The following is a 12,918-nucleotide window of genomic DNA, read 5'->3' as shown; positions in this document are numbered from 1 at the left end:
TGGATTCCCACCTGAGCAACAGCAATCATGCCAACCTATTCTCTGCCTGCTCCATCTCTCGCACACATGAATCCAGAATTACTCCCAAATACAGGACTGACTTCCCTTCTGTGTTGCCAGGATGTGTCCTTGCAAACATCACTTTCTGCTCCCTCCAAGTGTTGAGTGCTGCCCATACCTCCACATGGGGCACATCTCCCTTTGGGAGTGAGGGAGGTGCAGGGCAGCAGCAGACAGGCTGCCTGGAATGAGTCTGTCCCTCACCAGAGAAGTGGGCAGCCAGCCTGGCATGACAGGAACAGGGATGCTTGGAACAAACCATAGGCAGTGGCTGAATACCAGCCTCTGTGGGATTTACTGGTGCCCAGGGAGGATGGAATGAGTTCCAAAGGATGGTCCCTAGTGCAGTACCACAGGGCTGCCACTGAATGGCAGCCACAGCCAGGCCATGGCACGCACTGCTCCCAGCACTCCTGTGCTAGGAACCCCCCCCTTTCCCCCGGCACTGAGCTCCTTAGAGAGGCAAACAACACGGCAGCCATCCAGTGTTTTAGCATATTCTCCATCACCTTGCTCAATGCTTGCAGCAGGCATTTCCCTGGGGGCCAGGAGCACCAAAGGCACCCAGCCATTTGCTATCCAGAGCCTCCCTGCCTGCATTTCTCCTTCCTTCCTGAGTCTCACTGCCTGTCCCCTCCTGCGAGCTTCTGAACTGCTAACTCATCCTTCTCTTGGGTTTATTTGCTCCTCGGGCTGAGCCACACTGCTATTTCCCACCTGAAGGTAAATGCTTTTTCTGCAGCTTTTTCTGGGCTCTGCCAACACCTCTGCTGTGAGAGGGACAGGGACCCGGCAGGGCTTTCACAGAGCTGGGGGTGACCATGGGATTCAAAGCCCTCCCTGGATCTGAGGGATGACACACGACACAATACAGTAAGTGAGAGTTGAGCTTGCCAGCTCATTTTCTCTGCTCTCCTCTCCTGCCCTTCTGTTTATTTCCATGGGGTTTTTTTAAAGCAAGAAAAAGCGTGTGAATATTATTTCAGCATTCCATGATGATGAATCCTGTAGATCATCCCGAGGTGAAACCTCAGTGCCTGAGCCTGCAGAGCAGCAAGTGGTGCTATCATTTTGGAAGACTTTCTCTTGGCAAAGTATTCCCTAACGATGGGGGTGCTGGCTTCAGCACTCCAAGCAAAGCTGCTGCAGGCCAATAGGACTAAAACTGTATTTATAGGAAAGTGCTTGTCACTCTCCTAGCAGGGCCAAGGATGTTTCTGATCTGTGGAGATCTGCCTAGGCTGAGCAGAAACACCACCACCATCCAAAACCAGCACATCCACCGCAAAGCCCTCAGCAAACAAAGCTGGGATTATTCCGTGGATTGCCTGGTTTATTAAATTTGGGATTGTCAGTGTTCAATTTGCCGCTGGCAGGAGAAGACTGAAATGTTCTGCAATGCATTTAGCAGTGCAGCTCCCTCCAGCAGGACCCTGCCACTGGAATTTGCTAAAGGTCCTGAAATCCTGCCAGGTCCTTCCCACTGGCACGTGGGCCAGCAGCATGCTGACTTATCCTCAGGCGTCCTCCAGTGAGGATCTTCCCCACACATTGTCTTAGGGGAAGCACAGACAAATAATGAATGACTGAAGCAACACCAGGGGAAGTGAGAGACCCCAGGGGAATAGAGGAAGAGGGATCTTGCTGGGAAAGGTCACATAAACTAAAAAGCAGGATTATCACAATCAGGCATTAAATTAAAGGCACAGAAATGCCTGTTGGTGGGGAGGTGGAAGCTGTTACCTGAGACACCAAAATTCGAGCAGTACAAACGGCCTTAGAAATGAACAGGAACACACTGGCTTGGAAAGCCACTGGCTCCACTCCCTCCACAGGCCAAGTTGCTGCTCCCTGCCTGCCTGCTCCCCTCAGGCTCACATCACACCATGCCTCACTGCCCCTGCAGTCTCCAAAACTCCTGTGCAGCCTCCAGAAATGCTCCTCCAGACACCCACTCTGCTCGGTGCCACGGTTACAACGCACGGTGCCGCCGCTCTGACACCTTCTGCTCCTACCTGGGCCTATGGATCCATGGATAAGGGTTCCTGCAGCTGGCATCTCCTGTTGGACAGCATGCCTGAGCTTGGCACCACTTCCATCACTATCCCCAGAGAAGGCAGCATCCTCCACAAGACAGGTTTTCCAGTTTCCTTCTACAATCTGATGATCCACTAAGGATGCATTTCTCCATGGCAACCTACCTAGATGCAATGGTCCATCACATCTGTCCAGAGCCTTGGCTAAACTTACAGGCAAAAAATGGTTCAGGAGATGAAGAAATGCCATTTAATTGCACTGCTTCCTCCTGGAACATGTTTTCCATACTCTGAGCTTTATCCAGAATATGTTTTCCATAAAACAAAGGCCCAGTAGAGGTATGAAAGAAATCATAAAAGAAAAGGGAGCTTAACTTTACGCAAGCCTGGAGAATTAACCTTAAAATGAAAAAGACCACAGTGCCCAAGAACCCCAGCCCTGAACTTGGTCACTGTTCTAGCACACTACAACCATGTTGGTTTGGATTTAATCCTTCAAAGAACTGTGAACAGCCCTTACCTTCAGGATGGGAGCCATGAAGACAGACACCCCGGTCAGGATGAAAACGATGACGCCGGTGACTCTCTGCTCCCTGAAACAACATCACTGAGTCAGGACCCCGAGTACTGAACACCAGCAGGAATCCCCCAAACTCATTTTGGCAGCTGTATTTTTCACCCAGCAGCCTCAGACAGGTGGCTGGATCCTGAGCCAGGGCTCTGTTTTAAACCTCAGACAGTTTTGTCACAACTTGGGCCCTCCAGGCTGAGATGGGTAACACGGCATGAGCCCACCCAGAGCTCAACACGTGCCTTCACAGCACCCACAGGGCTCCCACACCCAAAAACACCTTGGCCAGTAACATTTCAGAATGCTGAAAGCCAGGCCATAACATTTCCATCTAGTTACCTACATAAGCTGCCTGATTTCCAGGAGTAATCCCAGTGGAAGCACTTCAGACCACTTAATGAAGGCATCCAAACACATGAAAAAGATGCATCATTAAGTAAAGCTGCTTGCACCAGGTATGACAAGTTTGTATGTTTGACCATTACATTTGCTAAGGAATTTGCTTCATTTCCCTGGATAGAGAAGTCTGCAGGAAATTTAATTCCTTTAACACAGGAACACTGCATTGATGTGGTCAAGTAAACTTTGGAGGAGCCACAGGGGGCTCACCTAAGGAATTTGATTTGGAAATAGGGAGAAGGTGGCACAAAATTCTTTGTACAAGAGGATTTTGCAGGCAAACGAGGTAACTGAGCCTTCCTGGTGGGACCTACCTCACTCCCAAAAACTTGGGCTGCTCTCCAGGGGCTGAAGTCTCTGTCTCCATCTTCAGGCTGTCGATGTGAGCGATGGAGATGACGGTAGCAGCCACGTACCAGGGCAGCCCCATAAAGGAGCAGACAATCATCAGAATGGCCACCCAGAACAAATCCAGATGATATCCAGCACCTTTCTGTGGAGGGAGACAAACAACCTTCAGCTTAATTATTCCAGATGCCTCTGGAGCAGGGCAGAGGCACACTGGACAGGCAGCATTTTCTTCTGCAGCATCCTGGCCAACAGAGCCAAACACCAGAAACAGATTGGATCTTGTGAACTGCATAAAGAAGCATCTCCCTCGGGACACAACCCCAGGCTCCTTCAGGAGTGCAACAAGAACAGCTGAAGTCTCATTCCCTACCCCAAGGAGAAAGCTGCCCTTGTTCTTGACTCCTTTTCCAACACCTCTGATCCTCTATTTTTAAAATCCTTTAATGAAATAAAACAGGAATTCCAGCAATCACAAGTGCCAAGAGAAGAACAGAAGAAACAAAAGAGGCACCAAGAGAAGAGATCTTCAGAAAAACAGCGGGCAAACCTCTAAGGTCTGCTATTTTAAAACAGATTAACCTTTTTAAAATCCCATTCAGTTTGATGTTATTGGAAAAAAACAAATGATCCAGGCCTAGGATGACCCAGGAGGGAGGGCAATGCAGCTTCTCTTGAATAGTCCTCACTGTTTTCCTGACACGTGCGCTGCTTACCTTGGCTGGCTGCTGGCACCGGGATGGGCACCCAGCAATACCCTGCCAACACTTCAGCAAGGGATCAGCAGAAAAAAACACCTTTTTTCCTACTGCAGCTCCTGTGTACAGAAGTGTTTTTTGGTGTGGAACAACTAAGATGGGGCTTGTGAACCCTCAACTCCACAAAATACCATACTCACACCATAAACAAAGGAAGCAGGGAATACATTTTTTACATCAAGCACTACTTTGCTGGAGTGTTTACAACTTTGTTACTAAAAAAGTACAGCCAGTGCTGACAGCAAAACCACATTCAGTGGTTCATAAGCTGCAGAGATGAGGGGCCTCTTCCTCATGAGGGAAGAACAGCAAATATTTTCTTACAGTGTTGAAGAAAATGCTTGGTTAGGTGCAAGAGACAGACCTAAAACTGTTTAGCCATCTTTGAGGAACACGAGGGCCCAGTACTGAGTTTATCTGCCCAGATGCAGGTGGCAAACAAGGATGTTCTGAGGGGTTCTTTTTAAACCATCAGCCAGCACTCATCACTGTGCATAAGAAACCTTTCCCACTCCCTGGTACTTCAAATCTCTCCTCCAGGTTGGGCTCAGGATGGTCTTAAATTACACATTTCTTGTCTAATGTTTACAGTGACCACATGAATTGAAACATCCTCCTCTTTTCCAAGCAGAAGCTCCCTTCCCATTTCCAGCAGCTCTCCCGATAACTGATAAAGCAGGCATCTAAATAATGACCCACCACTGCCTGTGTTTTGAGGGAGCCATTACTCCCACAAATGGGTCAGAGCACTTGAAACATGCCCTGTGAGCAGGAAGGGACAATCTTCTTTCACAGGAATTTAATATTTTTCAATAGAACTGACCGTGCAGGGGAACGGAAAAAACCCTACAGGCATGAAAAACTGCATATCACTGGTCTGGAAAGTTTGTTTTAAAAACATGACTACATCTTAGGCTGTTATATATCAGCTCTTTAAATAACATCCAACTGGGGCTATGCCCTTGGTATGCCCCAAATCTCTCCAGCTTATTGCTGGTATTTGACAGCACCGTGCAGCTTTGGCCACAAAGCCACTTTTCCTGCTTGGAAACAGCAGGCAGAGCCAGGGAATAGGCTCGTGTCCAAGAGGGGGGAAGGTGGCAGGAGGAAAGGCCCCTGCTCGCGCTCCAGGCAAAAAGCACACCCACCTTGAGCTTGTGCTCCTTCCTGTTGACAATGACAGCGGTGATCTGCTGGTCCATGAAGATGAGGATGGTCACCAGCAGGGCAGGGATGGCTGCTGCCAGGTACACCCACCACGGGTTCCCTCCAAAAGGTGGGATAAACCAACCCCTCTCGGGACTGGTTGGCTTTGAAGGGCAAGGAAAAGAAAGCTTGTGTTAGAGGCACAATCCAGAGGTGATGACATCCCAAAGCCATGTTTGCTTCCAGCAGTGGAGTTCCAGGGAGACACTTCGGGTTTGTGGCAATTTTGTCCCTCCCATTAACACCAGTCAAAGGCTCCACGTATGGAGGCAGAATTTAGGAGATAAACCAGCCAATTAAAATGCTGCTAACAAAAAGCATCCTAACCCTAACCCTCTGAGTTAACAGGCCCTTTCCAGACTGCTGACTACATTCCCATTCTGAGGGCAAGTCACTCCGTACAGGGCAGGTGAGAGGGAAAAGGAACCTCTTCCAAAAGCCAGCAAACAAGCTGGCAACAACATACCTTGAATTCACTTGGCACAATTAGTTTTGGTGTGTCCACACCAACCAGGGCATCTATTCCACAGAAGATCAAAATGGACAGGATAATGGCAAAGTCACTGATGAGCTTCCTGGCCTGGAAGAGACACGGTACCGTAACCACAGGAGCCAGCACCATGGGACATCATTTCACCCACGCTCTAGTGTCCCCATGGCAGACCCTGGCAGGACAAGCTCATCATTTCTTCCCCCATAATTGTGCCCACCATCCTGTCCAGTGCATTTGCCACACGTGCCTTGGTACTTTACTGAGTTCTCTGAAAGCCTAAATGGAAGCACAGGAACAGCACAAACTTCCACAAATGAGAGACTCTGAAGGACTGGCAGAGATTACCCTGTTTGCTGTTCAAGTAATAAGTCAATCAAAGCAGACAGGAAAACAAACCAGGCTTCTCAGCTAAATCCCTAAAACTGAAGCTCTCCTGAAGTCACTGGAATACAAAAACTTAGAGCTGCTACTGATCAGACCCCGGAATTCCACCAGACAGGAGCCACTGTGCTAGCCTGGAACTGTGTGAGCTCCCCAGAGCTGCTGTTCCTTCCAGGTTTCCTGGGTTTGCATGGTTACAGATAAATTGAGCTGCATTCCAGCCTGGATGGAATTTGTTTCCTTTCTATTAAAAATAAGAGAGGCTCAATTGTAACACAGCAGAGCAGTAAACATCCATGCAGGATAAATCCCTGTGTGTCAGGATGCCAGAAACGGGGCAGTCTCCGAGAGAAATGGCTCTGGCTCCTGGCCTGGAGCCTCACCAGGGGACAAAACAAGCAATGCACCCAAGACGTGCCTGAAAGCTTGGAAAGGTTGCCTTCAGCACCTTTAAAACCCCTGCCACATTACCCAAACAGGTTACAGCTCCTCTTGGCTCTTCTGCTGCCTTCCCTGTGCTCTCCAGATCCACTGGGAGCAATCCCAGCATACCTCTGATACCCAGATCCAACAACCAGCTGCACTTTTATCCCAACTGCTTCCGGGCAGAGCATCTCTCCCTGTGTGCAGGACAGCAGCTCCACAAGGAAGGCTGAGCTGTGCCCCCAGAAAGACTGATGGGGTGACAGGAGATACTTACAGTGGTGGGAAAGTAGCGACTGGTCTTGAATTTCTTCAGGGCCATGGAGCAGGTGTAAGTGCCAAAGAAGAGGATGAAGGACATGAGGGTGATGTCAGGGACATAGTCACAGTTGTTGCCCACAAGCTGACCCCCGTACTTCAAGCAGTCCTTGGCTGTCAGAGCTGCCCAGTCAATGGTGCTGTTGGCCTGCAGGAAAAAAGGGAATGTTTCCATGTGGGACAGGAATGGTGACAGAGTATCTGAGAGGAACAGGGAGGCATCACACAGAAGTTAAAATCATGGAAGCACAGAAGGGTTTGGGTGAGACCATTTTCTGCTGGTGTTTGACTAAAAGGGGTTGTTACTCTGTGCCTCAACTTCCATCCCCCCACACAGGGATGGGATCCATCAAGCTCCACTTCTTTCTCCTCACTATCCAGAGCTCGCCAGCAGGGTGGCACCACAAGACTCTGCAGGCCGTGTGATCCCTGCCTTCCCAAGGGGAACTCACCAGCTCAGAGGAGGGAGAGACCAGCTCATAGTCTGACAGCACCATTGTCCTGTTAAGTAATGAGCTATTAACTGCAAGAGAAAAGAAAAAAGGCAATAAGGTGAGCAGGGTGCAGGAAACAGTTAGGAAGGAGAGCCAATTCCAATTATTAAATAATTTCTTGACTCTGTCAAGCTGTTTGCCACCTCTTTGCTCCAGAAAAGTGAGTCACAAGTGTTTCAGAGAGACTCAAAAGCCTCAATCATCATTCACTCACAAAACAGAAAAGGTTAAGTGAAACATAACCCAAACCCAACTGGGATTATATTTTGAGTTGATGCTAAAAAAAAACCACAAAAACCCAGACAGACAATATAATATTTCATAGCTTTCCCATATTTTCCTAATGATTTCTGGATTAAATTAAATACCCACAGAGCACTCCTAATGATTAATTTCAAATGCAAGAACAACGCCAAAGATATCCAGAAAAGCAAAATGTGATTCAGCGTCCAGCATAAACACAGTTTTGAATTAAAGGAAAGAAAAAAGAGAGTAAGAAATTGAAATCAACAGGATGGGGATAATTTCTTTGAAAGAAGGAGCAGCATTCCCTGTGGCTTCTGAAGCATTAGGAATCATGAATTTGAAATTTCATTTAGAAATGCAATCCTTCCTGCAAATGGGCTCGTGGCCCCTGTCCTCATGGCTGACTGAGGTTTTACATAAATAAACTTTTTTCACTTGGATGTCTGGAGAGCCACAAGTGTTTCAATGGGAAGTGGAGACTTCCAGTTTGGCACTGACCATTCCCACCATCCTAGTTTCAAAAAGGAATTCACTCTGCCATTTCAGCAGAGGCAGAACCAGCCTGGCAGCCAGGTGCTCCCCAAGGTCCTGTGTTTCACAGGGAAGGCAGGCAGCCAGCCCCAGGGAACAGCTCCTGACACCTGCCAGGAGCAGCCAGCAGCTTTTCCTGTTGGACAGGTGTGCCCAGATAACCTGCAGTTCACTCTGGGCACAGATCAAGTTTCTTACTCCCCATTGTTTGTGGGATCCTAGGAGTGGTCCCAAGGGTACAACCAGCGTGTCTCAGTTTGGATTTGGGTTTTGTGACCCTTTGTTTCCAGAGCCATAGGTACACTGGCTCTATCTGCTGCACAGCCCACGCTCCAGAGATAGGCTGCCCTAGGGATACACTTCCCCTCTTGGAAGGGCAGGAATTGTTTGTGCTTTCCCTCTCATCCGTGCAGCCAGGAGGTGGGAACCACCCATGTTTGGGTAACACCTTGAATAAATCCAGCTCCTGAAACAGGAGTGGCCTGTGCTCCATGGCAGTGACCTCAGCTGCACAGCAGTGACCTGGCCACCACTGCTGGCCCTTCATGGCATTCTCAGAGGAACGCCATTTGGCACAGGGATGCAAGGAGACAGGGCTGCAGAAACAGCTTCTCCACTGGTCAGGATGCTCTCTGGAGGAGTTCCAGCAAGGCCAGCTGTACTGTGACATGTAGGTGTAGAAGAAGGGATTCCAGGTGACCTTGCCCCTGTCACAGCTGTACTAATTACCAAAGAAGAGGAACAGCCTTGCCCTCCATGGGTCACAGCTGTGACTGCTGAAGATAAGGGTGACAAAAGGGGTGGGTTGGCTGCTCAGGGATGGACCTTGAACAGGAGGACCCCTGAGGAAGAAGGAACAACCCAGAAGAATGAAATAACCACAGAGTTGCTGCTGAACAAGATCTGTGGTGAGGTTTGTGAGGGGCCTGCAGTGGGAGCCTGCAGCTGGAGCCTGCAGTCATGTTCCAGCAGGAACAGCCTGCAGAGTCTGCAAACTGACACATGCAGTTGTAGTCGAGCAGGAATTGGCTGCAGCCAGAGTCTGCCAGGGAAGCCAACAGCAGGAGCTTGCAGTAGGCAGAGTCAGGATGGCTCAGCTGGGGAGGGGAATCAACTGGGACCCTTTTCATGTTGATGAACAAGAGTCTGTGTCTTGGCTCACTTCTACCCCTAATGAGAGCTCTGCTGCAACACTGACATTCCACTTGGGATGAAATTTACCTCTCATCTTCCTGAGACTGAGACAGGATATCTGAAGGTGACTGATAAAGAAGGAATAATCTACCTATTACCTGGGCTGCAGCACGAGGGAAAAGGAGAGCAAAAGCCACCTCCTATCTACAAACTGGAGAGGCAATGAACACTCCCTTACCTGGATCTAGTGGTTTACAGGCACAAGAGTAATGAGTGATATAGTCCACCTTGAACTCGGAGTTGATGGGATAATGATCTGCCAGCTTGATCATCTTCTTGAAAGCATCATAGATGAAGATGAAGCTGATGAGGGAGGAGAAGCCCTCCTCGGTGAAGCGGGTGAAGTACTTGACCAGGAAGCTGGCGTCGGTGGCCACGAGAATGAGACACTGCAAGGCTGACCAGAGGCCGATCCACAGGCGGAACTCCAGGTAGTCAAAGTCATTGTCCCTGCAACAAGACAGGGGTGGCAAGAAAGGAAAACATTGGGGTAGGTAAGATCAGGAAGTACAAAGCAGATGTTACATGGGATGAAGCTGAGTTGGGGGAGATGAATCACAGAATCTTCCAGATCACTGAGTCCAACCCAGCCCTAGCACCTCAGCTAGACCATGGCACCAAGTGCCACAGCCACCCTTTTTTTAAACACATCCAGGGAGGGTGACTCCACCACTCCCTCTGGCAAACCATTCCAATACTTTATCATCCTTTCTGTCAACCTATCTTTCCCTTGGTGCAGCTTGAAGCTGTGTCCTCTTGTTCTGTCAATGCTAAACTTCCCCAGGTCCCTCAGTTGTTCCTCACAGGGTTGGTGTTCCAAGGCCCTCACCAGCCCTGTTACCCCCTCTGGATGGGCTTAAGGGTCCCAATGTCCTTCCCAAGCTGAGGGCCCAGAGCTGGACACAGCACTCCAGGTGTGCCCTCACCAGCGCCGAGTACAGGGGGAGAATGACCTCCCTCTCCTGCTGGCCACTCCATTCCTGACCCAGGCCAGGAGCCATTGGCCTTCTTGGCCACTAGGGCACACTGCTGGCTCTGGTGACCAGTACCCCCAGGTCCCTTTGTGCCTGGCACTGTCCAGCCCACAGTGCTGCAGGGGGTTATTGTGGCCCAAATGCAGGACTGGGCACTGGGATTTATTAAACTTCATCTTGTTGGACTCTGCCCATCCATCCAGCCACTCCAGGTCTCTCTGCAGAGCCCTCCTACCTTCCTACAGATTGGTTGAGATTGGACATGAAGGAAAAAAATCTTCTCCCAGAGAGTGGCTGGACACTGGGACAGTCTCAGCAGGGAAGCAGTCATGGCACCTAACCTGCTGGAGTTCAAGGAGCATCTGGACAGTGCTCTTATCATATGCTTTAGTTTTAGGTAGTTCTGCCAGGTGCAGAGTTGGACTTTCTGATCCTTATGGGTCCTTTCCAACCTGGGATATTCTGTGACAAGCCCTGGTGCTGGGAATGGCAGCGGGTGGAGAGCCATGCACCCAGCTGCCTCATTCCCTCCTGGGAATGATGCCCCCCTTTGTTTGCTGCTTGAGGCTGAGGTGCTGTGCTGGCACAGAGTCCAAAGCTGGGCTTTTAGGAATGAAAAAGTGCCTAAAGGGGACACTGGAGCAGATGAGGACCTGCCAGCATGGCCAGTGCCTGTTCTGGGGAAGGAAGCAAGAGGTGGTGGGACTGGCAGGCTCAGCCAGCTGTAATTCTCTGGAAGCCAGAAGCCCTGACCTGGAAGAGGGCAAGGTGCAAGTAAGAAACAAAGTGATTTAGAAAAAGAGAAGGGAAAAAATAAAAATACAAGACCTGAATGACAACTCTGAAATACCCAGAGTCAGTGCCTGAGGGGGCAGGAGTCCCATCTATCTGAAGGCAGCTTGCAGAAACCCAGCTACACTGACTCCACACATTGAAGAACTTCAAAAATGTCCAACTACATTATTTTGGCTTTTGCTCCTCAAATTCCTGCAGCACTCCTGAAGCACCATGTCCTGCAGATTGGTCCTGGGTGCCAGCAGCATGGAGCACCCGAGGCCAGACACACAGAGCTGGGTCTGCAGGACATTCTCAGGGACCTTTTCAGACACACACACAGAGTCACACTTTAAATGAGTCAGGGGATGGAAGTTTTTCTACTTTTGCTCCTAGCAGGGAACAGCGTGTTGTGAAAATGAACAACCACAAATGCATTACTGAAAAATCAAAGTACTCAGTTCAAATTTCCTTCTAAGAAAGGCCTCCTTTGAAAAGTCCTGCCTTTCTGCTCTGGCAGGTTGTTAGGACAATGGCTTTTACAACTGCCACCTCCTCCTCAGGTTAACAATAACCACCTTCTTTTTTCCAAAACAGTACAAAGTGATTTTCCATCTTGCTTTTTTCCTGCTGCCTGCTGCACCTGGGTTTAGTCATGCTTGTCAGGTGCCAAAAGGTGCAGTGTGTCCATTCCTGACTCTCTTCATTGATTCCAGATGAGGGAAGAATAGAGAGGTGTCCCCATCTTGCTCCACTGCACAACTCTCACCCTTTGGTAGCTTCCAGTTTCCCTCCCTGGGATAATCTAACTTTCCAGCCATTTTTTCTAGCCCCCAACCCTCCCTACATGTAGGAACACAAGTCCTGCACAACCTGCCATGCTGAGAACACACACTACAAGGGATTTGGGGTGTGTTCTGTGTAACCTAAAATTATATCCTTGCAAAACACCAGCCAAAGGGTCACCAGCCCCATGGGTGAAATCATCCATGACACTGCTGATTCCTTTGGGGATTCCAGTGTATCTTCCTTGTATTGCAGATGTGGGAATGGTAAATGAGCACACCTAGCAAAATGGGCTCCCTTTAGCTCTGGGGGTCAGCTGTCAACAATGTGGAGGAAGCAGAACATCTTCAAACCAGTTAAATGGAAAAAAATGCAGGAAATTTCCTTCAAAAGCAGGAAAGCTCCCTCGTGGAATTCTGGGGGCTGTTCCTACCTCAGACACTTTTGCTGTCATAAATAATAGTGATTATTTCAAACGACTGCTGGACAAATTCTTGGCAACCTTGAGACCCCCGGGATTTTGTTAGTGAAGAGAGGGATTCATTTCCTTGCTCCTGTGGGAGTCAGAGAAGCAGTGATGGGGAGAAGCAGCACAGTGCAACTAGAGCAAACTCCTTAAGGAGCACTGAAGTGGCCAAGGCTGTTTTTGTTTCAGGAGGCCCCACAGAGCCAGGCAGCCACACACTGGGACACACATGCAGGGAAAATCCCTGATGTGACTGCACTCAGCAGGGAAGGAGCAGCCTGTACTCACTTGCTGAAGTTGAAGAGGAGGCGCTCAAAGACCAGCACGGGCCCGGTGCTGCTCAGAATGGTGAGGGGCTGGCCAGCCAGCAGGCAGAACACGGCGCCCGTCACCGCCGTGCCCAGGAAGCTCTCCAGCACGCCCTGCGGGGACACGGCACAGGAGTCACCCTCTCCCCAGG

At 49.5% G+C, this 12,918-nt stretch overlaps 1 protein-coding gene across 5 annotated transcripts in view; it reads right to left on the bottom strand.

Moving 5' to 3' along the window:
• The window catches only part of SLC4A4 (solute carrier family 4 member 4), a 146,690-nt gene that overhangs the window by 11,629 nt on the left and 122,143 nt on the right, over positions 1 to 12,918 (bottom strand). For all 5 annotated transcript variants that reach the window (XM_018923526.3, XM_018923525.3, XM_018923527.3 and 2 more), the window contains 8 exons: positions 12,747 to 12,880; positions 9,637 to 9,908; positions 7,446 to 7,516; positions 6,953 to 7,141; positions 5,845 to 5,958; positions 5,321 to 5,482; positions 3,381 to 3,559; positions 2,617 to 2,689 (listed from right to left, as the gene is read on the bottom strand). In XM_018923526.3, coding sequence (XP_018779071.1) covers positions 2,617 to 2,689; positions 3,381 to 3,559; positions 5,321 to 5,482; positions 5,845 to 5,958; positions 6,953 to 7,141; positions 7,446 to 7,516; positions 9,637 to 9,908; positions 12,747 to 12,880 — 1,194 coding nt within the window. The remainder of the gene's footprint in view (positions 1 to 2,616; positions 2,690 to 3,380; positions 3,560 to 5,320; positions 5,483 to 5,844; positions 5,959 to 6,952; positions 7,142 to 7,445; positions 7,517 to 9,636; positions 9,909 to 12,746; positions 12,881 to 12,918) is intronic.

This window comes from Serinus canaria, chromosome 4 (assembly GCF_022539315.1).
Source record: "Serinus canaria isolate serCan28SL12 chromosome 4, serCan2020, whole genome shotgun sequence".
Lineage (NCBI taxonomy): Eukaryota > Metazoa > Chordata > Aves > Passeriformes > Fringillidae > Serinus > Serinus canaria.
The sequence above is the reverse complement of the archived record's forward strand: the minus strand, read 5'-3'. Positions and strand labels throughout refer to the sequence as shown.